This window comes from Lampris incognitus, chromosome 11 (assembly GCF_029633865.1).
Source record: "Lampris incognitus isolate fLamInc1 chromosome 11, fLamInc1.hap2, whole genome shotgun sequence".
In the NCBI taxonomy this organism is placed as follows: domain Eukaryota; kingdom Metazoa; phylum Chordata; class Actinopteri; order Lampriformes; family Lampridae; genus Lampris; species Lampris incognitus.
The window spans coordinates 46,041,632-46,069,195 of NC_079221.1; the positions used below are offsets into that span (position 1 = coordinate 46,041,632).

The 27,564-nt window shown below is 47.1% G+C and overlaps 1 protein-coding gene across 1 annotated transcript in view; it reads right to left on the reverse strand.

Annotated features, from left to right (window-relative positions):
- Nucleotides 1-27,564, reverse strand: part of LOC130121135 (E3 ubiquitin-protein ligase SH3RF3-like) — a 178,207-nt gene that overhangs the window by 39,205 nt on the left and 111,438 nt on the right. Inside the window, 2 exon segments of the mRNA XM_056289986.1 lie at nt 15,023-15,118; nt 24,700-24,975. Of these exon segments, the coding sequence (XP_056145961.1) occupies nt 15,023-15,118; nt 24,700-24,975 (372 nt within the window).

Sequence of the window (27,564 nt, forward strand, 5' to 3'; positions counted from 1 at the left end):
TCTCTCTCTCTCTCTCTCTCTCTCTCTCTCTCTCTCTCTCACTCTGTCTCACTCCCTCTTCCCTCTTTCTGTCTCACTCTCTTCCCTCTTTCTGTCTCACTCTCTCTTCCCTCTTTCTGTCTCTATCTCTCACTCTCCCTTCCCTCTTTCTGTCTCTCTCTCTCTCACTCTGTCTCACTCCCTCTTCCTGTCTCACTCTCTTCCCTCTTTCTGTCTCTATCTCTCTGTCTCTTTCTGTCTCACTCTCTCTTCCCTCTTTCTGTCTCTATCTCGCTCACTCTCTCTTCCCTCTTTCTGTCTCTATGTCTCACTCTCTCTTCCCTCTTTCTGTCTCTATCTCTCTCACTCTCTCTTCCCTCTTTCTGTCTCTATCTCTCTCACTCTCTTTCTGTCTCACTCTCTCTTCCCTCTTTCTGTCTCTCTCTCTCACTCTCTCTTTCCTCTTTCTGTCTCTATCTCTCTCAGTCTCTTTGTCTCACTCTCTCTTCCCTCTTTCTGTCTCTCTCTCTCACTCTCTCTTTCCTCTTTCTGTCTCTATCTCTCTCAGTCTCTTTGTCTCACTCTCTCTTCCCTCTTTCTGTCTCTATCTCTCTCACTCTCTCTTCCCTCTTTCTGTCTCTTTCTGTCTCACTCTCTTTCTGTCTCACTCTCTCTTCCCTCTTTCTGTCTCTATCTCTCTCAGTCTCTCTGACTCTCTCTCACTCTCTCTGTCTCACACACACACACACACACACACACACACACACACACACACACACACACACACACACACACGGAGTCGGAGCCCAGTGTGTTTACATGCTGCTTCTTGTGCGCTGACATGATGTTGGCAGTACTTCAGAGCAGCAGCATGCAGTCATCCATACAACTGGTCATGAGAGGCCCGGTGTAACTCTCCCTCTGCTGCCTCCCCCTCCTCCCATACCGACAGACGCTGACACCTAGATACCTCCACCAAACATGAGCGTCCCTCCTGCGTGCCCAGACATTAGTGCTATAACCCTCTCTGTGAGCCGGCAGAGGAAACACAGCAGAGCCGGGTTCATCTCTCTACTCCCTGTGACCACATGCAGAACACAAGCTGACTGTACATCGGACTGCTGTGTGTGTGTGTGTGTGTGTGTGTGTGGGGGGGGACTCTTGTTGGTGGGATAAGGACTGATGAGACACAAGGTGAAAGCCAGGTAAAACAACAGCGTCATCTGTCTGTAGGCACCCGTGTGATGGCCACCCCTGCAGCCACACATTTGTACTTCATTTTGTCCTAATTCAGTTTACGTTACTTTAGGCACATCACATTTCATATGGGATGTGACGTGACCGGGTGAGGCTGTTCACGGCGCCCTCACCCAGTACCGGTGTGGGAAGATGGCGGCGCGAATTCACATTTGCAGCGGCCTCACCCACTACTGTCCATGCAGTGTCTTGGTCCACGTCTAAGTTTGTCTTCGTTTGATGGCTGGGAGAGCTGGAGCTAGATCAGCTGGGAGAGCTGGCGCTAGATCGGCTGGGAGAGCTTGGTCTGCTGCGTCCTGTGGGCCCAGGGACCACCGCCCTGCCTGGAGCCGTGCCCCAAAGAGGAAACACCAAGGGCAGCCTGACAGCACACAGAAGCGGGGCGGGCTAAGCTAACTGCTAGCCCATGCAGACCGGCAGTTCCGAAGGCACCGAGGCCGGTCTGGCGGCGGGCTCACCTGGCGTTGACTGTGTTTTTAGTGTCGTCGTGTGGAGCGGGGGGAGGGGTGTCGAAGGTGTCTGGCTGGGAGAGCTGGCGCTAGATCAGCTGGGAGAGCTTGGTCTGCTGCATCCTGTGGGCCCAGGGACCACCGCCCTGCCTGGAGCTGTGCCCCAAAGAGGAAACACCAAGGGCAGCCTGACGGCACGCGGAAGCGGGGCGGGCTAAGCTAACTGCTAGCCCATGCAGACCGGCAGCTCCGAAGGCACCGAGGCCGGTCTGGCGGCGGCCTCGCCTGGCGTTGACTGTGTTTTTAGTGTCGTCGTGTGGAGCAGGGGGAGGGGTGTCGAAGGTGTCTGGCTGGGAGAGCTTGGTCTGCTGCATCCTGTGGGCCCAGGGACCACCCACCCTGCCTGGAGCTGTGCCCCAAAGAGGAAAGACCGAGGGCGGCCGGACAGGACGCGGAAGCGGGGCGGGCTAAGCTAACTGCTAGCCCACGCAGACCGGCAGTTCCGAAAGTCATCCTGGCTGGCGTTCGTTCCCCTGGAGAGTGATTTATTTATTTATTTGTTGTTTCGTTTGGATGTACAGTATGTGTTGGTTTGGATATGTGTGTTCGTCTTTGTGTTGCGCTGCTGTGGGCTGGAGGAAACAATGCGTCGTTTCATTTCGTCGACGCAAGTGCATGAAATGAGACGACCAATAAAGTGTTTCTGGTTCTGATTCTGTGACTGCTCTTGTGTACCAGCCTGGTCCCTTACACCGGACTCAATGGAGGTCTTTCAGCTGCTGTTTTTTCTTTTTTTCTTTTCTTTTCTTTTTTTTTTGCAGACACCCTGAGAGGAGGAAGTGATGCAACGCTGTTTGTAGTGCGGTTCGCCTCAGGAGCAGGAATTTGAACGCCGAGCACCGGAGATGTGGTTTTGTGGCCTGGCTGTCCATGTGTCTATTTGGATAGACAGACTGGACGGCCACACATAACTCGGGACTCACGCACACAAACGTAAAAAAAATAAATACAGTTCTTCCTGCAAAACACACTCACCCGATACACACAATCAGGTTCCTCTGAATCTACACACGGCTAAAAGGAGACGGCCAAAGGTTTGAAAACACGAGTCTTGGTTTGGAGACAGGAGATCAGTTTCACGCCCATGTTTAATTTCCACTGCAATCTGCTCGGCAGAGCCCCTAATGCTGCACAATCCCCAGATACACACACACACACTATACATGTGTGTGTGTGTGTGTGTACATAACAAGCATCATTGGGACTTGCTGTTTCAGATGTCGTATTTCCATATTGATAGACATGCTAATCAGAACCATATCATGTGCTAATTGACATGATAGACTGATGCTGGAGAGATGAATCAGCTCGGCCTCACAGGACAGGCTGGGGGATGTGCGGCACCCGCACACACACACACACACACACACACACACACACACACACACACACACACAGGTTAGTGTGGCAGCACATGCACACACACACACACACACGCCAGTGCACATACATAATGCCAATACATTACCTTCCGATAACTGACTGCATGAAGAGTCAGGTATGTGTAGCATATATGTGTAGTACACACATAAATACTTACACCTGTACTCTACTTAAACCTGTATTATACTTACACTTGTAGTCTACTTACACCTGTACTCTACTTACACATATACTCTACTTAAACCTGTACTGTAGTTACACCTGTACTCTACTTACACCTGTACTCTACTTACACCTGTACTCTACTTAAACCTGTACTCTACTTACACCTGTATTCTACTTAAACCTGTACTCTACTTACACCTGTACTGTCGTTACACCTGTACTCTAGTTACACATGTACTCTACTTACACCTGTACTCTACTTACACCTGTACTCTACTTAAACCTGTACTCTACTTACACCTGTACTGTCGTTACACCTGTACTCTAGTTACACATGTACTCTACTTACACCTGTACTCTAGTTACACATGTACTCTACTTACACCTGTACTGTCGTTACACCTGTACTCTAGTTACACATGTACTCTACTTGCACCTGTACTCTACTTAAACCTGTACTCTACTTACACCTGTACTGTCGTTACACCTGTACTCTAGTTACACATGTACTCTACTTACACCTGTACTCTACTTAAACCTGTACTCTACTTACACTTGTACTGTCGTTACACCTGTATTTACTTACACCTGTACTCTACTTACACCTGTACTCTACTTACACCTGTACTCTAGTTACACATGTACTCTACTTACACCTGTACTCTACTTACACCTGTATTCTACTTACACTTGTCCAGTATTTACACCTGTACTCTAGTTACACCTGTACTCTATTTACACATGTACTCTACTTACACCTGTATTCTACTTACACTTGTCCAGTATTTACACCTGTACTCTAGTTACACCTGTACTCTAGTTACACATGTACTCTACTTACACCTGTATTCTACTTACACATGTACTCTACTTACACCTGTATTCTACTTACACCTGTACTCTACTTACACATGTACTCTCAGGGATAGACGCTAATATTTGTAAGCACTGGCCCCATGGGCTACCAAGCCCCTAAATTTGGTGGCCAAAGTACATTTTTGGTGGCCCAAATGTAAAAACACAGAAAAGCCAATTTAACACAACTTAACACTGTGACACATCAACAAACGAAAAGACATCATCAAAATGAAAATACGTAACTGTTTATTTAAATTGAAAACTCAAGTTCGTTTGTAAACATACATACATATTCTCCGCCTTAGTTCAGTCTCTTTTTCACCCACCCCCTCCATACACGCTCTCTCTCGCTCCCTCCATCCCTGCCTCCCTCCCTCCCAGCATTGTGCCTGTCAAGTCATGCCTGCAATAAAAAAACATTACAAAAAGCAGTAGAAAACCTATAACACATACTTCTAACTGTAGCCAAAATTGTCAAAATACATGGGCAGAATGAATATCTTTTATATAATTATTTAAATTGAAAACTCAAGTTTTTGTAAACATATGGTACATATATTCTCCCACGGTCTCAGTTCAGTCTTTTTTGCATCCCTCTGCCTCATACACTCTCTCGCTTGCTCGCTCCCTCCCTCCCTCCCAGCATTGTCCCGGCGTCAGTCATGTGTGCAATAAAAACATTACAAAAAGCAGCAGAATTAGAATCCGCAAGAACCGAAATATAGCGGGCTTGGCACAGCTTCCCCAGTGTTGGTTCCCAGATGTCATTTTAGATGTGGGGAATGAATCTACAGCAGGAAAGTTGCCAACAACAACGTCAACACCATTAACTATGAGCAACTAGCTGCAATACAAACAGAAAATATGGTACACGAGCTAGCCAGCAATAGCCTACTGCTGATGAGGAGTAGCTAACATTACATTATATGTCCAATAAATTTAGGTAGCTGCTCTAATTAGTAGCATTAGCCCTATGTTAATTTGCAGTATATAAACCTAATGAGCTAGCTAGGTAACTAGATTAGAATTAAACCAACCCACCTTGCTATGGCTTTGTTGTTTGCATATCCATGCACCATGTCCACGCCGTTCTTGATGTGGAGTTACCCACTCTCCATTTGATGTATTTGTCTCCCCATGGGTGCATTTTCAGGTGATGTAACTGCAAGGTGTGCAACTGTGCACCATAAGAGTTGGCCACCTGTTCCATGACTTGTGATGTGGTGTTTCCTGAAGGCATTGTTTCCGATGGAAAATGAGCTAGACTTCTCGGCTCGTTGAGGAAACTGGTGGCACACCACAGTACTTTACGTCCTTAGATGTGTCATATTCTAGCCACTTAAACTCTTGCTTCCATTCACTCCTAAATTTTCGTTGCCATTCCGTTTTTTCATAGTCCACCTTTTGGGTTTCTGGTGTAGGGATTGTGCTCGCAGCTTGAGTAACGTTGGGCTTAGTAAACCCACATTTCAGCAGCCCCGACGTATCGGCAGCTAGCCGACGACGAGTAAAATTAAGTTATTGTTAGCTGTTTTCGTAGAATGTTGAATTAAAAGGCCCGAATGAATCGGGATGTTTGTGGAACTGTGACATTGCATTTACGAAGGGCGATGGGTATTTCTTTATTTTAATTTAACCTCGACTTGGTTGCCACAGGGGGCCACCTACCGGGGATATATGGTGGCCACAGAGTAACTTTTTATGGCCACGGGCCATCGGACCATGGTTAATGTCGAACCCTGACTCTACTTACACCTGTATTCTACTTACACATGTACTCTAGTTACACCTGTATTCTACTTACACAGGTACTCTACTTACACCTGTATTCTACTTACACATGTACTCTAATTACACCTGTATTCTACTTACACATGTACTCTACTTACACCTGTACTCTACTTACACATGTCCTCTACTTACACCTGTACTCTACTTACACCTGTACTCTACTTACACCTGTATTCTACTTAGACATGTACTCTAGTTACACCTGTATTCTACTTACACATGTACTCTAGTTACACCTGTATTCTACTTACACATGTACTCTACTTACACCTGTACTCTACTTACACATGTCCTCTACTTACACCTGTATTCTACTTACACATGTACTCTACTTACACCTGTACTCTACTTACACATGTCCTCTACTTACACATGTACTCTACTTACACCTGTACTCTACTTACACATGTACTCTACTAACACCTGTATTCTACTTACACATGTACTCTACGTACACCTGTACTCTACTTACACATGTCCTCTACTTACACCTGTATTGTACATGTACTCTACTTACACATGTACTCTACTTACACCTGTACTCTACTTACACATGTACTCTACTTACACCTGTATTCTACTTACAAATGTACTCTACGTACACCTGTACTCTACTTACACATGTCCTCTACTTACACCTGTATTGTACATGTACTCTACTTACACATGTACTCTACTTACACCTGTACTCTACTTACACCTGTACTCTACTTACACATGTAGTCTACTTACACCTGTACTCTACTTACACCTGTATTCTACTTACACTTGTCCACTACTTACACCTGTATTCCACTTAGACCTGTATGCTACTTACTACTTACACCTGTACTATACTTACACCTGTACTCTAGTTACACATGTACTCTACTTACACCTGTACTCTACTTACACCTGTATTCTACTTACACCTGTATGCTACTTACTACTTACACCTGTATTCTACTTACACTTGTCCACTACTTACACCTGTATTCCACTTACACCTGTATGCTACTTACTATTTACACCTGTACTCTAGTTACACATGTACTCTACTTACACCTGTATTCTACTTACACCTGTACGCTACTTACTACTTACACCTGTACTTTTCTTCCACCTGTACCCTACTTACTACTTCCACCTGTACTTTTCTTCCACCTGTACCCTACTTACTACTTCCACCTGTACTCTAGTGGTGTTTCCACAGGGATGTGTATGTGGGGTGGCAGAAGAGACGGCAGTAAGACATTTAAGGATGGCCACGACACGTGATATTTTCAACGATCGCTTGGCCAAATGTCACCCGATAAGTAACTTGCTCAACATTCAACCAGTCAATGGCAACGTTTTGTTAGGAAACGAATTCCTAAGAAGGCACATTCATCATAAAGAGGACAGCAAGCTGTTTAAATGAAAGGGTGTAATCTAAACACACCATGACACACTGCAGGGCCGATCCAGACATAACCAAACACACCCACGCACACACACACACACACACACACACACACACAGACCTCAGCGCAACTCCAGCTGTGGGGCTCCTCATTAGCTTCCCACACCCACTACAGACACACTACAGACACACAGAGACATACACACTAGCATGCTATATAAACCCCATAACCCCTGCTGAGGCAAACTAATGAACGGTACATTATTGATGCTTGTGTATCTAACAGGACGTGTTGAGTGTGTGCACATGCACACATTCTGCAGCCTCTGGACTCATCACACCTCCTCACAAGGACGTGTCAGTCAACCAGCTACAGTCACAGGCAGGAACAGCTAGCTGAGACTAGCGCTGCCTGTATTTACCCAGAATACAGCAGGGCATTCTGTGTGTGTGTGTGTGTGTGTGTGTGTATGAATGAAAGAAAGAAGAGATACTGTGTGTACAGATGGCTGTTGGTGAGGGAGGGAGGAGTGAGGGAGGAATGAGTGTTGGTGAGTGAGGGTGGAGTGAGGGAGGGGTGAGTAATGGTGAGTGAGGGAGGAGTGAGTGTTGGTGAGTGAGGGAGGACTGAGTGAGGGAGGAGTGAGTGTTGGTGAGTGAGGGAGGAGTGAAGGAGGAGTGAGTGTTGGTGAGGTGAGGGAGGGAGGAGTGAGGAGTGAGTGAGGGAGGAGTGAGTGTTGGTGAGTGAAGAGTGAGTGAGGGAGGAGTGAGTGTTGGTGAGTGAGGGAGGACTGAGTGAGGGAGGAGTGAGTGTTGGTGAGTGAGGGAGGAGTGAAGGAGGAGTGAGTGTTGGTGAGGTGAGGGAGGGAGGAGTGAGGAGTGAGTGAGGGAGGAGTGAGTGTTGGTGAGTGAAGAGTGAGTGAGGGAGGAGTGAGTGTTGGTGAGTGAGGGAGGACTGAGTGAGGGAGGAGTGAGTGTTGGTGAGTGAGGGAGGAGTGAGTGTTGGTGAGTGAGGGAGGAGTGAGGGAGGAGTGAGTGTTGGTGAGTGAGTGAGGAGTGAAGGAGGAGTGAGTGTTGGTGAGGGAGGGAGGAGTGAGGAGTGAGTGTTGGTGAGTGAGGGAGGTGTGAGGGAGGACTGAGTGAGGGAGGAGTGAGTGTTGGTGAGTGAGGGAGGACTGAGTGTTGGTGAGTGAGGGAGGAGTGAAGGAGGAGTGAGTGTTGGTGAGGGAGGGAGGAGTGAGGAGTGAGTGTTGGTGAGTGAAGAGTGAGTGAGGGAGGAGTGAGTGTTGGTGGGTGAGGGAGGAGTGAGGGAGGGAGGAGGACAGACAGCTCAGTAGAGCAGCAGTCATTCTCTCTCTGCTGTTTAAGCTAACTAACTGTAAGCTTCTGCACTACTTCCTTGTTGTGTGTCCTTGTAGAGAAACAGACAAGCATGTTGTGTGCACATGTCAACACATTTAAAACCACACAATCTGACTGGATGTGTGTCTGGTGTCAGAAATGCTCCTGACAGTCACATCAAAGCTGTTAAATTGACCACACAGCTTTGCATGTGGCATTACCATGAACTTACAGAATCACTGACTGGGTTTACATGCACAGTTAGGTGGAGCTACGGTTGTAGCTCGGTTAGGTCATGTGACTGGACTACTGATGTTGTCCCAGTATACAAGAACCGGGGAGAATCGATTTATTGACGGATGTATGTCCGACCTCGGTATGGTAGGTTGTGATATGCCCCCTTTCAGCCGGTTGCTATTGGTCGAAAGACCGCCGCAGGAACTGTGGATCATGCGCAGAACGCCTAGGCCAGTTCAGGGCCGATTGAAGCGTGTACATGCCAGAGTAACTCCATCCCCAACCGCATCATCCAGGTGTGGTAGTCCCACTTCGAGAAATTCGATTTAGTACGATTTCAGTCGGACCAACAGGTTTTTAAATGTCCAGTTTTAGTCGGACCAACACAATATATCCACTGTTTCACTGCGACATTTCACCATCAACAACAACTAACTTATTTGTTAAGTAAGTGGACTCATATGCCTGTACATCAAAAATATACACTACCGTTCAAAAGTTTGGGATCACATTGAAATGTCCATATTTTTGAAGGAAAAGCACTGTACTTTTCAATGAAGATAACTTTAAACTAGTCTTAACTTTAAAGAAATACACTCTATACATTGCTAATGTGGTAAATGAGTATTCTAGCTGCAAATGTCTGGTTTTTGGTGCAATATCTACATAGGTGTATAGAGGCCCATTTCAAGCAACTATCACTCCAGTGTTCTAATGGTACAATGTGTTTGCTCATTGGCTCAGAAGGCTAATTGATGATTAGAAAACCCTTGTGCAATCATGTTCACACATCTGAAAACAGTTTAGCTCGTTACAGAAGCTACAAAACTGACCTTCCTTTGAGCAGATTGAGTTTCTGGAGCATCACATTTGTGGGGTCAATTAAACGCTCAAAATGGCCAGAAAAAGAGAACTTTCATCTGAAACTCGACAGTCTATTCTTGTTCTTAGAAATGAAGGCTATTCCATGCGAGAAATTGCTAAGAAATTGAAGATTTCCTACACCGGTGTGTACTACTCCCTTCAGAGGACAGCACAAACAGGCTCTAACCAGAGTAGAAAAAGAAGTGGCAGGCCGCGTTGCACAACTGAGCAAGAAGATAAGTACATTAGAGTCTCTAGTTTGAGAAACAGACGCATCACAGGTCCCCAACTGGCATCTTCATTAAATAGTACCCGCAAAACACCAGTGTCAACATCTACAGTGAAGAGGCGGCTGCGGGATTCTGGGCTTCAGGGCAGAGTGGCAAAGAAAAAGCCATATCTGAGACTGACCAATAAAAGAAAAAGATTAAGATGGGCAAAAGAACACAGACATTGGACAGAGGAAGACTGGAAAAAAGTGTTGTGGACAGATGAATCCAAGTTTGAGGTGTTTGGATCACAAAGAAGAACGTTTGTGAGACGCAGAACAAATGAAAAGATGCTGGAAGAATGCCTGACGCCATCTGTTAAGCATGGTGGAGGTAATGTGATGGTCTGGGGTTGCTTTGGTGCTGGTAAGGTGGGAGATTTGTACAGGGTAAAAGGGATTCTGAATAAGGAAGGCTATCACTCCATTTTGCAACGCCATGCCATACCCAGTGGACAGCGCTTGATTGGAGCCAATTTCATCCTACAACAGGACAATGACCCTAAACACACCTCCAAATTGTGCAAGAACTATTTAGAGCAGAAGCAGGCAGCAGGTATTCTATCGGTAATGGAGTGGCCAGCGCAGTCACCAGATCTGAACCCCATTGAGCTGTTGTGGGAGCAGCTTGACCGTATGGTACGCAAGAAGTGCCCATCCAACCAATCCAACTTGTGGGAGCTGCTTCTGGAAGCGTGGGGTGCAATTTCTCCAGATTACCTCAACAAATTAACAGCTAGAATGCCAAAGGTCTGCAATGCTGTAATTGCTGCAAATGGAGGATTCTTTGACGAAAGCAAAGTTTGATGTAAAAAAAATCTTATTTCAAATACAAATCATTATTTCTAACCTTGTCAATGTCTTGACTCTATTTTCTATTCATTTCACAACATATGGTGGTGAATAAGTGTGACTTTTCATGGAAAACACAAAATTGTTTGGGTGATCCCAAACTTTTGAACGGTAGTGTACTTACTATGTGTTTTCCCTTAGACAATAGAGACGCAAGTCCTTTACCTACAGTACCCACAGTACCCACAGTACCTACAGTACCCAGAGTACCTACAGTACCTCAGTACCCACAGTACCTACAGGACCTACAGTACCCACAGTACCCACGGTACCTACAGTACCCACAGTACCTACAGTACCTACAGTACCTCAGCACCCACAGTACCAACAGGACCTACAGTACCTCAGTACCCACAGTACCTACAGGACCTACAGTACCCACAGTACCTACAGGACCTACAGTACCCACATTACCTACAGTACCTACAGTACCCACAGTACCTACAGTACCTACAGTACCCACAGTACCCACAGTACCTACAGTACCTACAGTACCCAGAGTACCTACAGTACCTACAGTACCTCAGTACCCACAGTACCAACAGGACCGACAGTACCCAGAGTACCTACAGTACTCACAGTACCTACAGTAACCACAGTACACACAGTACCTACAGAACCTACAGTACTCACAGTACCTACAGTAACCACAGTACCCACAGAACCTAGAGTACTCACAGTACCTTCAGTACCCACACTACCCGCAGTACCTATAGTACCTACAGTACCCACAGTACCTAAAGTGCCCACAGTACACACAGTACCTACCTACAGTACCCACAGTACCCACAGTACCCACAGTACCTACAGCACCTACAGCACCTACATTACCGACAGTACCAGCAGTACCTACAGTACGTATCTGACAGCTGTGTGTGTGTGTGTGTGTGTGTGTGTGTGTGTGTGTGTGTGTGTGTGTGTGTGTGTGTGTGTGTGTGTGTGTGTGTGTGTGTGTATGTGTGTGTGCGTGTGTGTGTGTGTACAGCAGCATCCTGTGGACTAGGATTAATAACAACGCTGGATGAGCAGAATAGCTGCAGATGTTTGTTTAGGCTTTGAACCTGCAGTAAGGTATTCCCCATTTCGATTCAAAGCCCAAACATCTATTGTTTGTTTACTCGGGTCTCTACCAACAATCCCTCCCCTCCCTCCCCATCTGTCCTAATCTAATAAATATCTCCAAGGGACCTGGATTCATAATACTGCTATGCAGTGCACCGTGGTCCTCTGGACCTGTTCTCGACACAACACTACAGTACACTCACACACCTGTCTCTTCTTAAACACTCCCCACACTAGTGTGCGTCGACTGTTAAGGATGTGTGACGTTACCTGTACTGTACCAGCTGGTGCAGTAGATACAATATTAATATGATCACGTTATAAGCCATTCCCGAGGAATCAGAATCAGGAACACTTTGTCATTTCCCCAAGCCCACATCAGTGCAACACAAAGACAAAAACACACCCAAAATCTCCAAGAACACACATATCCAAACTAACACATATCTAAACTATAAATAAATAAATAAATAAATAAATAAAATCACTCTCCAGGAGAAGAAACGCCAGCCAGGATGACTGTCGGAACTGCCGGGCTGCACGGGCTAGCAGTTAGCTTAGCCTGCCCCGCTTCCACGTCCTGTCAGACCACCCTCAGCGTGTCCTCTTCGGGCACAGATCCGGTCAGGGCTGGCGTCCTTGGGCCCACAGGACACAGCAGACCAAGCTCTCCCAGCCAATCCAGTGCTAGCTCTCCCAGCCAGACACCTTTGGCACACCTCCCTACACTCCATGACATTAAAAACACAGTCAAGGCTAGACGAGTCTGCTGCCAGACCACTCTCGGTGTTATCGGAACTGCCAGTCTGTATGGGCTAGCAGTTAGCTAGCCTGCCCCGCTTCCCGCTTCTGTGCTGCCATCTTTCCAAGCTGGTACCGGGTGAGACCGCTGCAAATGTGAATTTATGCTGCCGTCTTCCCACATCGGAAGCAGGAGAATATTCCCTACTTCAACAAAGGCCAAATCTTTCCATCATCCAGCCCAGTTGGTACTGTGGCTGGGTCAAAGGTCGTTCTACCCTGGTGGTCGACTCATTATTTCATCCAGTTATCTGCCTAAGCTTTTGCACACCAACAATAATGAGATATATGACTTAAAGTTTTGAACTGTTATTCAACATTATCCACAATAAGATAATCTTAAAGATAAGACATCTTCATAGCACTTTCTGAAAACAAAGAATCAGGCATGGTGAACACTGTGTGTCCTGACACCAGCTCCTAGTTGATGCCCACACATGAAGTCCACAGCCTTGCTGATGGCTTTCCCAGGCAGGCTACGGAACTGAGCTGACTTACAAACCCACATTAACATGTACAATCCTGCTTCCCCTTCTGTCCACCTTTGGAAGTCTACTGTCTACTTCCACATGGAAAGAGCTGAGCTATTGGACCAGACTTTTCTCTCACCTCGTCCCTAAATGGTGGAGTGAACTTGTGTCTTCCGTCAGAACTACAGACTCAATCACTTCATTCTGGAAAGGCTTAAATACTTTACTTTTTCAGGCCTTCCTTTGTCCTTAGATGGCTGTAAATATGCCACTGTTATTCTGATGTGTGGGATTGTCCAGCTAATTTGTATTTTGAATCTCCTAATAATTCCTGTTGCATGCTTAGACTAATGGCTCTAGGGACAACATGTGCTCCTGGCTATGATATGATATGAGTGCCTGAGGTCAATTGCTGATATGATCATCAGCAGTTGACCTCGTCAAACAATACTGCATACAGTTCATCTTATTCACCCTTCTATGTTCCCCTCTCTTCTTCACTATCTAGCTTTAAACTCCCAACTGTTACTGAAATATCTGGTCTTATTCACAAATCCAAATCATCTACCTGTCAGTTAGACCCTCTTCCTACTCATTTAGTAAAAGCCTGTCTACCTTCTCTATTCTCTTTAATAGCTGATATCATACATTCCTCCCTTACCTCTGGTCTTGTTCCCTCATCTCTCAAAACAGCTGTAACACTCCGATACTCAAGAAACCTGGTGCAGACCCCAACAATTTGAATAATTTTCACCCAATCTCAGATTTACCATTTCTTTCTAAAACACTTGAAAGAACAGTTGCATCTCAGGTACACACTCACTTGACTAACAGCAGTCTGTTTGAGCAATTCCAATCTGGTTTTCGCTCCATGCACAGTACGGCGACAGCCTTGGTGAAAATCATTAATGATCTGTTGATGGCAGCTGACTCTTGGCCCTTAACCATACTTGTCCTCATTGATCTGAGTGCAGCCTTTGATACCATCTCGCATAACATCCTCCTAGAGAGATTAGCATCCATTGGAATAACTGGCACCCCCTTGACTGGTCTAGATCATATCTCTCTGGCTGCACTCAGTTTTTCCAACTTAAAAATGTGAGATCACAGTCCTTCCCTGTTACTATCGGTATTCCTCAGGGCTCTATATAGGGACCACTCCTATTTATTATCTACCTACTACCTATTGGCCACATTTTCAAAGACATGTAGGTCAGCCATACTAAATTGCCCCTAGGTATGAATGTGTGTGTGTATGTATGTCGGCCCTGTGTGATGGCCTGGCAGCCTGTCCAGGGTGTCTCCCTGCCTGCCAGCCAATGACTTCTGGGATAGGCTCTGGCACCCTTGCGACCCTGACAGCAGGATAAGCGGTTTGGATGGATGGATGGATGACATGACATGATATGATCACTACTGTGTGCTGCAAGATTCCTGCAGGATGACACGCAAAGATCACTGGTAGCTGCTAACTGTCTTGGAGGTCACTTTGAATAAAAGCATCTGCTTAATGTGAAAATGTAACTCTAAGTCTTAACCAATAACACAAATGGATTAAAATTCAAGATAACATTACATAAATCAAAACACTGGGCCAAAACTTTTTTTTAAAAGACGTTACAGATTGTACAAGACATCACTCCGTACACCTTTACATGTTGAGCCTTGCCTCGTGATACAAATGTGGAGGGGTCATGTGTGTGTCCACGCACGGTGTACATGCATGTGTGCGTGTGCGTCCGTGTGTGTGTGTGTGTGTGACTGTGAGTGCACGTGTGTGTTTATATGCTACATGCGTACTTACCTCCACATAGAGAATGGGAAAGATACCGATCTTGTCTCCCAGCACGCCTTCCGCCCAGTTATCGTCCACTCGCCTGATCACTGTAAGTACCTCATCCTGCAAGGAGAGAAAGATGGTAAGAACACACACACACACACACACACACACACACACACGCACAAAGGACAAAGTCACTGCTGAAACCCAATTAGATGTGACACTACTTGACATAAGAGAGACCTCTCACAGCAGACAAGACTGAGCAGGCGTGCTTTGCAGTCTGCACACAGAGCGCTAACACGCACATCACACACTGATGGCCGCCGCAACACAAACTCTCTTTCTTCCTCTTCCTCCCCCTCGCTTCTGTGGCGTCTCCTTATTTCTCCTCTCCGTGTCAGGAGTGGAGGTGCTTGATAGGCAATTAGGCATGGCGGAGATAATGCTGGGAAATTACTGTGTATTAGTCATACTGAGTAATTACCCCTCACACAAACCAAACAACATCACAAACACACTGGTCACACATGACCACACACATATAGCCCCCACTACAGGGGGCAGAAGGCTGTGTGTGTGTGTGTGTGTGTGTGTGTGTGTGTGTGTGTGTGTGTGTGTGTGTGTGTGTGTGTGTGTGTGTGTGTGTGTGTGTGTGTGTGTGTGTGTGAGCGAGAGAAAGAAAGAGAACAAGAGAGAGTGGGAGAGACAGAGAGACTCCGCCCAGAGAGACAGGTGGAGACAGAGCAACATTTCCCGCTACAATGTAGCACATACGAAGACTTAAGAACAAAATTCTTCACAAAAATTCAATGTAAATTCCAAGGCTTGGACACCCGCTCTGACCAGACCAAAATGCAACATGTGGTACTTGAGGAAAACAGCGTCAGCACATAGATGCAGCGAGACATGTCAGGTCATGTGACAGCCTGAGAGACAAGCAGCACAACACATGACAGCTGTAGTCTCCTCACCACCCATGCTCCACCCTCTGATCTACTTCCGTATTTCTATTGTTATGGCTGTGTTATTGTTTCTTTATTGATCGTTACAGTGTCGTGTTGATGTTCATTATTAGGGTTATTGTGTACCGTTCAAACTGTATTTTTGATGCTTTGGCAGCATTGTTGTAAAACTTTCATGCCAAAAAAAGGCCTTTGAATTGAACTGACAGAGAGAGAGCGAGAGAGAGACAAGAGAGAGCGAGAGAGACAGAGCACGAGAGAAAGCGAGAGAGAGAAAGAGAGACCGGTAACACTTTAGTATGGGGAACATAAAAAAACTTAATTACTAGTGAATTAGTAATGTGTGGAGGAGAGATGCTGAGTATATTGGGAGAAGGATGCTGAATATGGAGCTGCCAGGGAAGAGGAGAAGAGGAAGGCCAAAGAGGAGGTTTATGGATGTGGTGAGGGAAGACATGCAGGTGGCTGGTGTGACAGAGGAAGACGCAGAAGACAGGAAGAAATGGAAACGGATGATCCGCTGTGGCGCCCCCTAACGGGAGCAGCCGAAAGTAGTAGTAGTAGACTAGTGAATTAGTAATGATCAAGATGTCACTTTAGTATGGGGAACATATTGTAAGTAACAAAAACTTAATTTAGAGCAATTTAACACTATGAACACTTGTAGTTTTGTGTGTTGTTATGCAAGAACAGACCATATTCATTAAGTGTTAGTAAGGGAGAATAACTCTTCTTGTGGTACTACCACCTTATAAAGCTCATACTAAGCAAAGCATATTGAGATGGTACTACTAATAAGCAATACTTCTGAGGTTATAGAGGGAAAGCTCATAGTTAATGGCTTACTGGTTGTATAATAAGGCCATGCAGAATAAGGCATTAATGAGTACGTAATAATGACCAATTAAGAGCCAATATGTTGCTAAATTGCATGCTAATAAGCACCTAATTAATGGTGACTACGTTCCCCATACTAAAGTGTTACCGAGAGACCTTTGATCTTTAACCAAGCCTTTACTGTTCTAATTCTTCATTCACATCAAGATAACAACATTAACACAAATACTCATATACACAGTGGAAAAACACAACAATTGCCATACACAGTAAAAACAAAAGGATACAGACCTTCCCCTATGTGTTTCTTTTTTCAGAAATTAAGAAGCACTTGGTTTTCTACCATGCACAGTACATCCCCACGTCCCCAAATAGAAATAAATCCTTCCAAGTTTGAAAAACATGAACTCGATTTTCAGCCGAGCAGCCACAAGACCCCTAAACATGAGTGTAGCATCCGTGGACCCTGTGCCTTTCATTTTGTTCCTCCTGCTAAGCCAAATGCTAATTTTTGCCTGACCTATCAAAAAATTAACCAGGGTGACACGTCTGCACTGTCCTGCCATGACAAACAGGCTGTCTTCAAGAACCTCTCCTAAACCTCTGAGCCACTGCTGCAGCACAGAGAAAAGAGGGCTCAACCTGGGACATCTGAGCCATAAGTGCTGTAGAGTTTCCTCATCATTACTGAAAGAGCAGTGGCTCCCTGCCCTAGGATCAAAGTGTGCCACATGTCTGTTCATAGTCACAGCCCCCTGTAACCACACTCCACTGTAGATCTGCAGTGCTAGTGATGCTCTGTTGAGTGCTAGTGATGTTCTGTTGAGAACCTTTACAGTAACTGCATACAAGGCCTTCTGTGATGTACTTAAGAAGTCATGTAGTTCTGGTGTTTTAAAGGATAGAATGGCCCCCTTCACTTCCTTCTGCTCCTCCACTGCTGCACGGATTGACCAAGATGGAAAAACAGGCCGCATAGCTGGCTGATCCTCTCCACATTCCGCTCCTAGTACCTCCCTGAAGAAGCCAACAACCTCTCCATCAAACGAAGAGATTTAAAGCCAGTCTCTTGGCTCAAAATACCAGCCGTCTTCCACTGTCCTCCTGATCTGAGACACACTAACTTTGTAAGACCAGCTCTTATGAGGGATCTCTGTACACTTATGGAGGTGAGCATCCTGCAGCTATCAGTGGGTTATGGAACAGTGGTTCCTCCCCTACACTGCCATAGAGCTGGGAGTAGTCTCTGTTGGCGCATAAGACCGTTCCCCAAGTGCGAAGGACAGATTGATAGAAGGGTGTTGTCGTAAACTCCATGCCAGCCAGGTCCACTTCACTCTGCTGCCTCAGGACGCCTGGTTGCCCCGTCGCTCAGAGGCCCTTGCTGCTGATCGACCCGGTCATGGCTCTTTTCTGTCCTGTCCTGGCCCCACAGTGGTGGAATGAACTCCTCACTGATGTCAGGACAGCGGAGTCGCTGCCCATCTTTCGGCGCAGGTTGAAAGCTCACCTCTTCAAGAACTACTACCCTGTTACTTGTTCTTAGCACTTATTGTATTCACTCATAAAAAAAATCTCTTTCTTGAACTTTTATTTTAGCACTGGTTTTGCTCTTAGATGCTTGTTTAGATGCACTTATGACCTCTGATGACTAGTAGTTCTCCTGATTTCCTACGTTAAATGCACTTATTGTAAGTCGCTTTGGATAAAAGCGTCGGCTAAATGACTGTAATGTAATGTAATGTAATGTAATGTAATGTAACAAGTGCTTGTCATAGTTCAGGTTCATAACCCTCTGAAGCAACACAGATGCTGTTTCACTCCAAAGTCGCTGGTCATGGTATAAAAGGCGCTGCACAATTTGAAGGCGAAAAGCCATGATACAACGGCGGAGGTCAATCAGACCCTGGCCTCCTTCTAGCACTGGTAGGAACAGTACAGCAGACTTGGTCCAGTGAAAGCCTCCCCAGGAGAAATCCACCAGCTTCTTCTGTACTTCCCGTATGAGCGTGTCCGGAGGTTCTACTACTGTAAACCGGTGCCAGAACATCGAGGCAATCAAGTTGTTAACAATCAAGACTCTCCCCCTATAGGACAACTGAGGCTGGATCCAAGTCCATCTAGAGAACAGGCACTGACCTTTTCAATTAAACCCTCCCAGTTTTTGCTCAGAAAGCGGTCACTGCCCAGAAAGAGACCTAGGCATTTTATCCCTTCTGTATTCCACTGCAGCCCTGCTGGTAATGTTGGCTTTTCTTTATTGTTCCACTCCCCCAGCAAGAGACACTCAGATTTTGACCAATTGACTTTTGCCGAGGAAGCTTGTTCGTATAAGGCCAATTTCTGCTTGAGAGTTTGTAGATCGTTTTGAGTTGTTATGAAAACCATGACATCGTCAGCGTATGCTGATAAGCTAACTGCAGTGGTGCTGTTCCCTGAAAAGGTTAGTCCTGGGAGCCCCTGCCTGAGCTGAAATAAAAGCAGTTCAATGGCCAATTCCAGATAAGGGACAACCTTGTCTTATACCTCTCTTAACAGAAACGGGTCGGCTGAGTCCACCTCCTACCTTCAACAGAACACTGGCTCCGGAATACAACAACTTGATCCAATTAATAAATTTGTCCCCAAAACCAAAACCTTCAAGTGTTTTGAACAGATAGCAATGATCAATCCTGTCAAAAGCCTTCTCTTGATCTAAGGAAAGCAGGCCAACATCCAGCTCCTGGAGCTTAGATATGGCAATAATGTCCCATATCAAAAAAAGATTATCCTTAATTGTACGGTCAGGAACACAGTACGTCTGGCTGTAATGTACAACCGTATCCATACACTGTTTTAGTCTATTTGAAAGACATTTTGCAATTATCTTATAATCAGTACATAACAATGAAACTGTTCTCCAGTTTTCCAGTAGGCCAAGATCTCCCTTTTTTGGTAGCAGTGTCGGGACAGCTCTTCTACAACTCAAAGGTAGAGTTCAAGAGTCCAAATATTCTTTAAATACATCGCGTAAGCCCCATCCAATTAGAGTCCAGAACGTCTTGAAGAACTCTGAAGGAAGTCAATGAACTCCGGAGGCTTTACCACAATTGAGCTGCTGAACCACCGCAGACATCTCGTCGAAGGAGATGGGGGACTCCAGCGAGGTCACCTGTGTTTCACCCAGCTGAGGCAGTCCCTCCAGTATCTCCTCCACACAGTCAGGAGTCACAGGTCTCTGCACTGAACAGGCTGCAGTAAAAGACTATGGCAAACTTCCTCATCTCTGATGGATCAGTTGTTATTGCCCCACTGGGAAGTTTGAGATGCATCATCACATTGTTCTTTCTAATTTTTCTTTCGAGTTTAAAGAAAAAAGAAGTTGGAGCATCTATGTCTTTGACGGTGGCGATTCGGGTTCTGATTAAAGCACCCTTTGCTCGCTCATGTAGGAACCTACCTAAAGCCTTCCTCCTGCTTTCCCAAGTGCTGCTGTTGCCATCATGTCCAATAATTACTTCGTCTTCTAATATCTTAATTTCTCTCTCTAATTCATCAAGACAGATTTTCTCCATATCGAATGTGTTGTTTGTATTGCTGACATAAAATCCTAATTTGTGTTTTTCCTACATCCCACCATCGAGCTAAGCTCTCAAAATCTTTCTTCCTCAGCCTCCAATGACTCCAGAAGTCAAAGAAGAACTGATAGAAGGCTTTATCCTGCGTTAGCCGCACATCGAAGTGCCAGTAGGAACAGTGTCGAAATTGAACTTGTAAGGAAAAATCTGCCACTACTAAATGGTGATCTGAAAATCCCACGGGTGATATCGTGGACTTAATCAACCTGTTGCTGTATGTTTGATTGAGATAAATCCTATCCAACCTGGCTGCCCTCACACTGCTTTTACCCATGTGTACTGCCTAACTGTTGGATTAAGTGTCCTCCAAACCTCAGTAAGGTCGTTTTCTGCGAACACAGTGGACAGAAAAGAAGCTGACACTGGATGGGGCTCTTCTGAGTTTCTGTCATCTGTAGGGTGTGGAGTGCAATTCCCGTCTCCTCCCACCACTATGACTGAGCCGCTATTAAATTGTTTGAGTTTATCCCTCAGTTTGCTAAAGAATCTCAAGCGATCAGTGCCTGTATTATAAGCATACACATTTATAAACACAAAAGGTATTTCTCGGATTATTGCCTGAATTACTTGGATTCTGCCCTGCTCCACTTCACATGTCACAATTGTTAAAAGGAGGCGCTGCGAGAAAAGAACAGCTACACCTGCACTAAAGTTGGTACCATGGCGCAAAAAAGCCTGGCCTGCCCAACTCATTCCCCACTCCACCTCGTTGCCTACAGAACTATGTGTTTCCTGTAGGAAGAGCCCATCTATGTTCTTAGCTCTAATCAGCTCAGCTACCACACCTCGCTTAACTCTATCCCGTCCTCCATTAATATTTAGACTCCCTACCCGCAAACTTTCCGTTAAAAGAAGAGAGAAAATGAAGGATGAGACAGTGAAATCTTTCCAAGAGAGAAAGAAACACCTTTTGTGTGTCACCTATATTTCAATTTTGAACATTTAGAGGAACCTTTCCTCGCCTTTCTTTCACAAGTTTCGTCAGAATCTTCTTTGGACGAAACCTCTTCTGCTTACTGAGCCCTTCACATCCAGCCGTTTTTCTAATTTTCATAACAGAGTCAACAAACCTGTCCACATCTGAGAAGAAATCTGATACTTCCACAGACTGTCTGCCATTGGTTTCGTCAAGGAAATCATTAATCTCCTTCGATGAGTATGACTGCTGATCACCTTGTGACACAATGTCAGTAAACTGAGATAGGCTATCATCCTCTAACATGTCCTCATCTGTCTTTCCAGCGTTTTCACAGCGCGACTCCCCTGTTGCAGAGACCTGACTCTCAGCCTCGGCTGGGTGACTGTCTCTCACTGGTTCTGTCTGTCCTCCATCTCTGCATACATCCACATCCTGTGCTTCAGTACCACTCAGATTACCGTCATCTACAGTATTGCTGTCCTGCTCAGTTGGCACATTTCCCTCCGTACCAGGTTGTGGATCACCGGTTGCGGTATCTCCCGATGCCTGCTGCACTATTTGCGGGCTACCGCCCTCAGCAGCGCCTCCTGGCTGCGGCTCGCCTGTACTGCTGCCCGCTGTGGGCTCCCAGTGCGGGCAGGATGAGCGTTTGTGGCCGACATCGCCGCACTCAAAGCACTCCATGCTGCCAGAACTTGCATACCAAGTGTAGAAGCCGTGTTCGTATTTGACCTTAAATGACACTTGTAGATGTTCTGAGGGGTCGTTTAAATACATGAAGGCCGGTCTCCGCAGGGAGGTAACATGCTGCAGTCTAGCATCCTCACAACCCAGACGGACTGTTCTGAACCCGCTAGCAAACTTTCCGAAACGACTCAGTTCTCTTTCAATGAGCTCCTTCGGGACAAACGGAGGTACACCTGACACGGTAACACGTGTCGATGGCACAAACAATGGCGAGACGGCTACAAACAAATCGTCCAGCACCAGGCCCCTCTCGACCAACAGGTGGACTAAACGCTCCTCTCGGAGAAAAGCCACCACGGCTTTGTTCATCCGAGAGCCGTAGGTGATGTTCTCATAGCCGACCTGTTCTCCTGCAGCCAGGAGAACCTGTTCCACAGGGTACCGCGAGTCCACCACGACTCCTAACCCCGTGTCTGATAGACAGGGGAGGCGAGCCCTCGCCGGGGAGGGACGCCATATTGCACACCGCCAACCTCCCACCAGCTACTCCAGTCACTTCCCAACCACCAACGAAGAAGTGAAATTAAACTTCTCTCACCTCACCATGTAGAGAAGAAAAGAAAAGGAAAGTGAAAGCGGTAGAAAAACAAGTGAATTAAGCCCAAAAACACACTCAAGCTCACTCAACGCCCTCACTCACGCTGACGCACCCAACCTTCCCGCATGCAGTGCAGAGAGAGAGAGAGAGAGAGAGAGAGAGAGAGAGAGAGAGAGAGGGAGAGAGAGAGAGAGAGAGAGAGGGAGAGAGAGAGAAACAGAGAGCAAGATAAGAGAGAAAGGGTGGAAAAATTAAAATTATGACCCTAGTCATCAATCATTAGCTGAAGACTAATACATGTAACTATTGTAAGTTATTTCATGTGTGTTGATGAAGAACACACGCACACACACACACACACACACACACACACACACACACACACACACACACACACACACACACACACACACACACACACACACACACACACAGATAAGCAGGATCAGTGGAGCATCTTGCAAGCATGAACGAGCTAGTGGTGCAACGGCAGGAACAAATGATAAGCCGTGAGGAGGAGAGGAGGAGGAGGGGGGGGTACAGATCAGTGTTCACACCAGACCTCATCCATACAAACACTCCTCAGTCTGCCGTCAGTCAGACGACCGGGGCTGAGGGATGGAGAGAAAGATGGAGAACAAAAGGGGGGAGAGGAAGGGGGGCGGAAAAAGAGAAAGCGATGACGGTAGAGGGAGAAGATATGGAGGGATAAGGACAGATGGCGAATTTAGAGTGAGACAGGAGAGATGGACTAGACAGAATAAGACACGAAGACAGCAGGGAAAAGGACAGAGAGAAATAAATTGGCGCCACGCTGCTCCTCCTGTATCCTTATTCCATCTCCATCCTTTTCCGAGGCTTTCCATCAGAGTCAGAGCGGAGGGCTGGAAGATCTTAGTAGCTCTGATCCACATCTCCTGCCCGTCAGTCCTGTACACTCTTCATCTTCCATCCTCCGGTCGGTTGGGGCGCCTGTTCGGGGGGGGAGGGGGAACTGGGGGGGGGGGACAGCGGGATCCTCCCACGCGCTACGCCCCCCTGGTGAAACTCCTCACTGTCAGGTGAAAAGAAGCGGCCGGCGACTCCACGTGTATCGGAGGAAGCATGTTGGTAGTCTGCAGCCCTCCCCGGATCGGCAGAGGGGGGCGGAGCAGCGACACACACTTTTAAGGGTGTTTTTTTTTGAGTTAGAAAAAAAAGAAAAACTACCAAATTAGGTTAATCTATTAGCGGCTGCTGATGAGCAAAAGTAATAGGCTAATGTGCGTCGAGGTATGTGCTTGGCACAATTGTGTAACAACTCCATTAGAGACAAATCCACCTTTACTTCCCCTCCAGCAGCAACATCGGTGCGTCGTTGTAACTCGGCCGATAAGACCGACTGGCATAATAAAGACAAGACACACGGGACAGACTTACCGGGGAGTCTCGTTTAGCGCGCGCCACTCTCGTGTCGCTAAATACAGGCCTGCTGTGTAAAGGCCACGCGTAGTACGGTAAGTCTACGAGCACGTTTTCAACTGAGCTCATAGGGCAAATACTGTGTGCTGCCATCGTTACCGATTCCGCATCCTTCATAGGGGAACTCTGATGCCGCCCCCAGCCCACGGTAGACACGGCCGAGTCCTGGCACCCGGCACAGGGAGCACTCCTAACGGGAGGCTGCATCAAAACACCCCGCGGCTTAGAAGGCATGTCGAACGCTCGTTTCCACGCAGACGGATACGGGGTCTTTAAAAAACGTATCTAGAGCACGATACTCTAGACGTAAAAGACAACACTGCACAAGAGCGAGGAAGCAAACGTGTCCTCATCCTTTCTGTGACTCGGATCAGCACCTTTCATGTTCAGTCAGCCGTGGGCGTTTTGAAGCATTTGTCTGGTTTAGACCTTCACTACCAATTTGGAGAAAATGGGTTTGCGATTGCGGCTTTTATCCTGGGTACTTAAATCCCCCCCGCTGTTCATCTATCGGCTGATCTAGCCCATCTTTTTATGCGCCTATCGTGTTTCTGCGCCGCTCGGCGCCTCGTGGCGCGCGCCCGAGCCTGCGTGTCTGGGGTGTCGGGGTCTGCTACCTTGCTGAAAGCCAGACAGTCTTTATCCTGGTCCTTGTCCTTCACCTCGAAGTCGTACAGCGCCTTGCCCTGGGGTGGGGTCTGGCTCAGGGGGCGGAGCAACTGGATGTAGCTGGCGGGCAGGAAACCGTGGCAGCCGTTGAGCTCGCCGTGGTACCAGTTGTCGTCCACCTTGCGGCGCAGGATGATGACGTCGCCCTTGCTGAAACGGAGGTCGCCGGGCTCTTTGCCCTCGTAGGAGTAGAGGGCCTTGCCGCAGGGCAATGCCGGGACATTCTGCGAGAGGGATGGAGAAGAGAAAGAAGATCATTTTCCTGCCCAAGCAAAATTAGGGATTCAGTTCAAATTATTGTCATTAAAAACAATGTTAAAAAATGAAATAAGGGGAATAGAGAAATGCTAAGAAATACACGACGGCGCCTGAACTCGTAGGGAAAAAAACAACAAACGGCAGACTGCAGGCAGGGGAGGAGATTATGGGGAAAAGGCAGAGAAATAAAACAGGAAAAAACCCTTTTAGGTTCGCTGCTCTTCCCCGAGCAGCTGTTTACAGTGTCAGTACCCGTCTCCGTTGCAAACCTTACAGCTGAGAATGGGAATTTATCGCTTGGCAAACACACACACACACACACACACACAGAGTTTGATTTTTTTCTTGGCTCTATAGACAAAAGCCCGGGGCCCCGCGCCACAGCAGATCAGACAGCAGCTTAAAGCCTGGGGGCCTCACACATTTTCCCCTGATCGACTCTCTCCTGTTTGACCTGTTCTCAGATCAGTGCTGACGCAAGAGGAGGAAACATACACACACACACACACGCAGAATATTATGACAAAGCCATCACACTCTGCTCTCCTCCCCTTTCCCGCCTAACAAGGAGCCGAGGGAGAGGAACCGGTCGTGTCGAAATAGGAGCATAACGAGGAGGAGGCACAACGAGAGAGGAGAGAAGCTCCTGGTGGATGAAGCTGAAAAACAAAACAACACAACAAATAGGGACCAGAAGAGCTCCCCTGTGCGCATGTTGCAGTCTGTCCTGTCAGGTCTACATGGTGACGGAGGTCACATGGATCAGGGGGCATCGCTAACCGCTCGACTAAAGGGTCCATGCACGTTGCATTTCGCCCTGATAGACGCCATTGCTTGTGTGTACGGAGGTGTGTAGCTAATTCAGGTGTAGTTTAATTTCCGCATGGAAGCTTGTCTCTCACACATGGGCTACACGGTCACCAGCCGACCCGTCTGGCTCGCTCCTCGGCCCTGGTTCACCTCGGCACCCGCCTGGTCAACACGCGGGCCAGAACGCCCCGGGCTGCTCCAACGCATCAAACACGGAGCACAGCGCAACCGTCAACACCACCCAGAAACACACCGGCGGGCAAAGTGTGTGGAAGAAAGAGAGAGACGGAGGTGGGACTACCCCTCCTTTATGCCTCGTGTACAAGCGGTTGGAGAAAGAGAGACGTTGCAGGGGGAGGGGGCAACGGAGCGCAGCATGACACACGAGGAGAAAAAGGAGGAGGAGGAGGAGGAAGAGGAGGACAGAGAAGGAGCGGGGGGAGAAAGTAGCAATCTTCTGCTTATCGGCTCATTACCCGCACATCATGAGGCTGTAATGTGCAGCACATTTCCCCACACGTTATATCACCACATTAGAGCAGCTCGGGCTCTCCTCCATCCCTCACTCACTTCCTGTTATGTCTCTCCGGACACTCTCTCTCTCTCTCCCTCTCTCTCTCCCTCTCCCTCTCTCTCTCTCTCTCTCTCTCTCTCTCTCTACTGGAAGAAAGTCACAGGAAGTTGAATCAGTTCACCTGGACACAACGTTGACAGACATGTTTCATCATCATCCTCTAAGTGACCTCCCCGGCCTCAGCCGACTGCAGGCATCCCCACCCTTATAAACAACACAGTGGCATAACGACCGAAACCAACCACCGGCTTCATATCCATATATGGGTGTCACTCATGTTAATGGCCACACCCATATTTGCATGTGGAACTGGTCATTGATTTGGGTCGTTATGCCACTGTATTGTTTATAAGGGTGGGGACGCCTGCAGTCAGCTGAGAGTGAAGAGGTCACTTATAATGCCCCTTTTCCACTGCATGGAAAAAAATATACATAAAAATATGTATATTTATTTAAATATGAATAAAATCTTTAAAAACAAACAAACAAACGAAAACTAGTCAACACGCCCACAGATGACCAGCGGGCTTCGCGTGAGGGGACGCCTTCTGCAGTGGGAAACGAAACCCCCAGAAGTAAAGCGAGTCGAGTCGGGTAGCAGAGTCGAGTTGGGCCGGTACCGTGCGGTGGAAGAGGGCCTTCAGATGAGGGATGAACCGTCTCTGTCAGTAAACGTTGGGTCCAGATGAACTGACTCAACCTCCTGTGACTTCCTCACCTGGATTACCCAGCATCAAGACACCCGAGGAAGAGTTATACGTGGTGGTGGTGGTGGTGGTGCGTTTGTGTCTGTATTCATGGGCAGATTGGAGAGGGAGTGTGGGGGGGGGGGAGTCTTTCGGGGGGGGAGGGGGTATAAAGACAGCCAAGGCAGACAGATGGACTCAGACTCAGACTCACACCCATGGTACAACACGTAATTTCTTGGACTTTATAAAAGCGCTTCACAGGCGTGCCTGTTAGCAGAGGTGGTGAGGGGGCGTAGCTGTTAGCAGAGGTGGTGAGGGGGGCGTAGTTGTTAGCAGAGGTGGTGAGGGGGCGTAGTTGTTAGCAGAGGTGGTGAGGGGCGTAGTTGTTAGCAGAGGTGGTGATGGGGCGTAGCTGTTAGCAGAGGTGGTGACGGGGCGTAGTTTTTCGCAGAGGTGGTGATGGGGCGTAGTTGTTAGCAGAG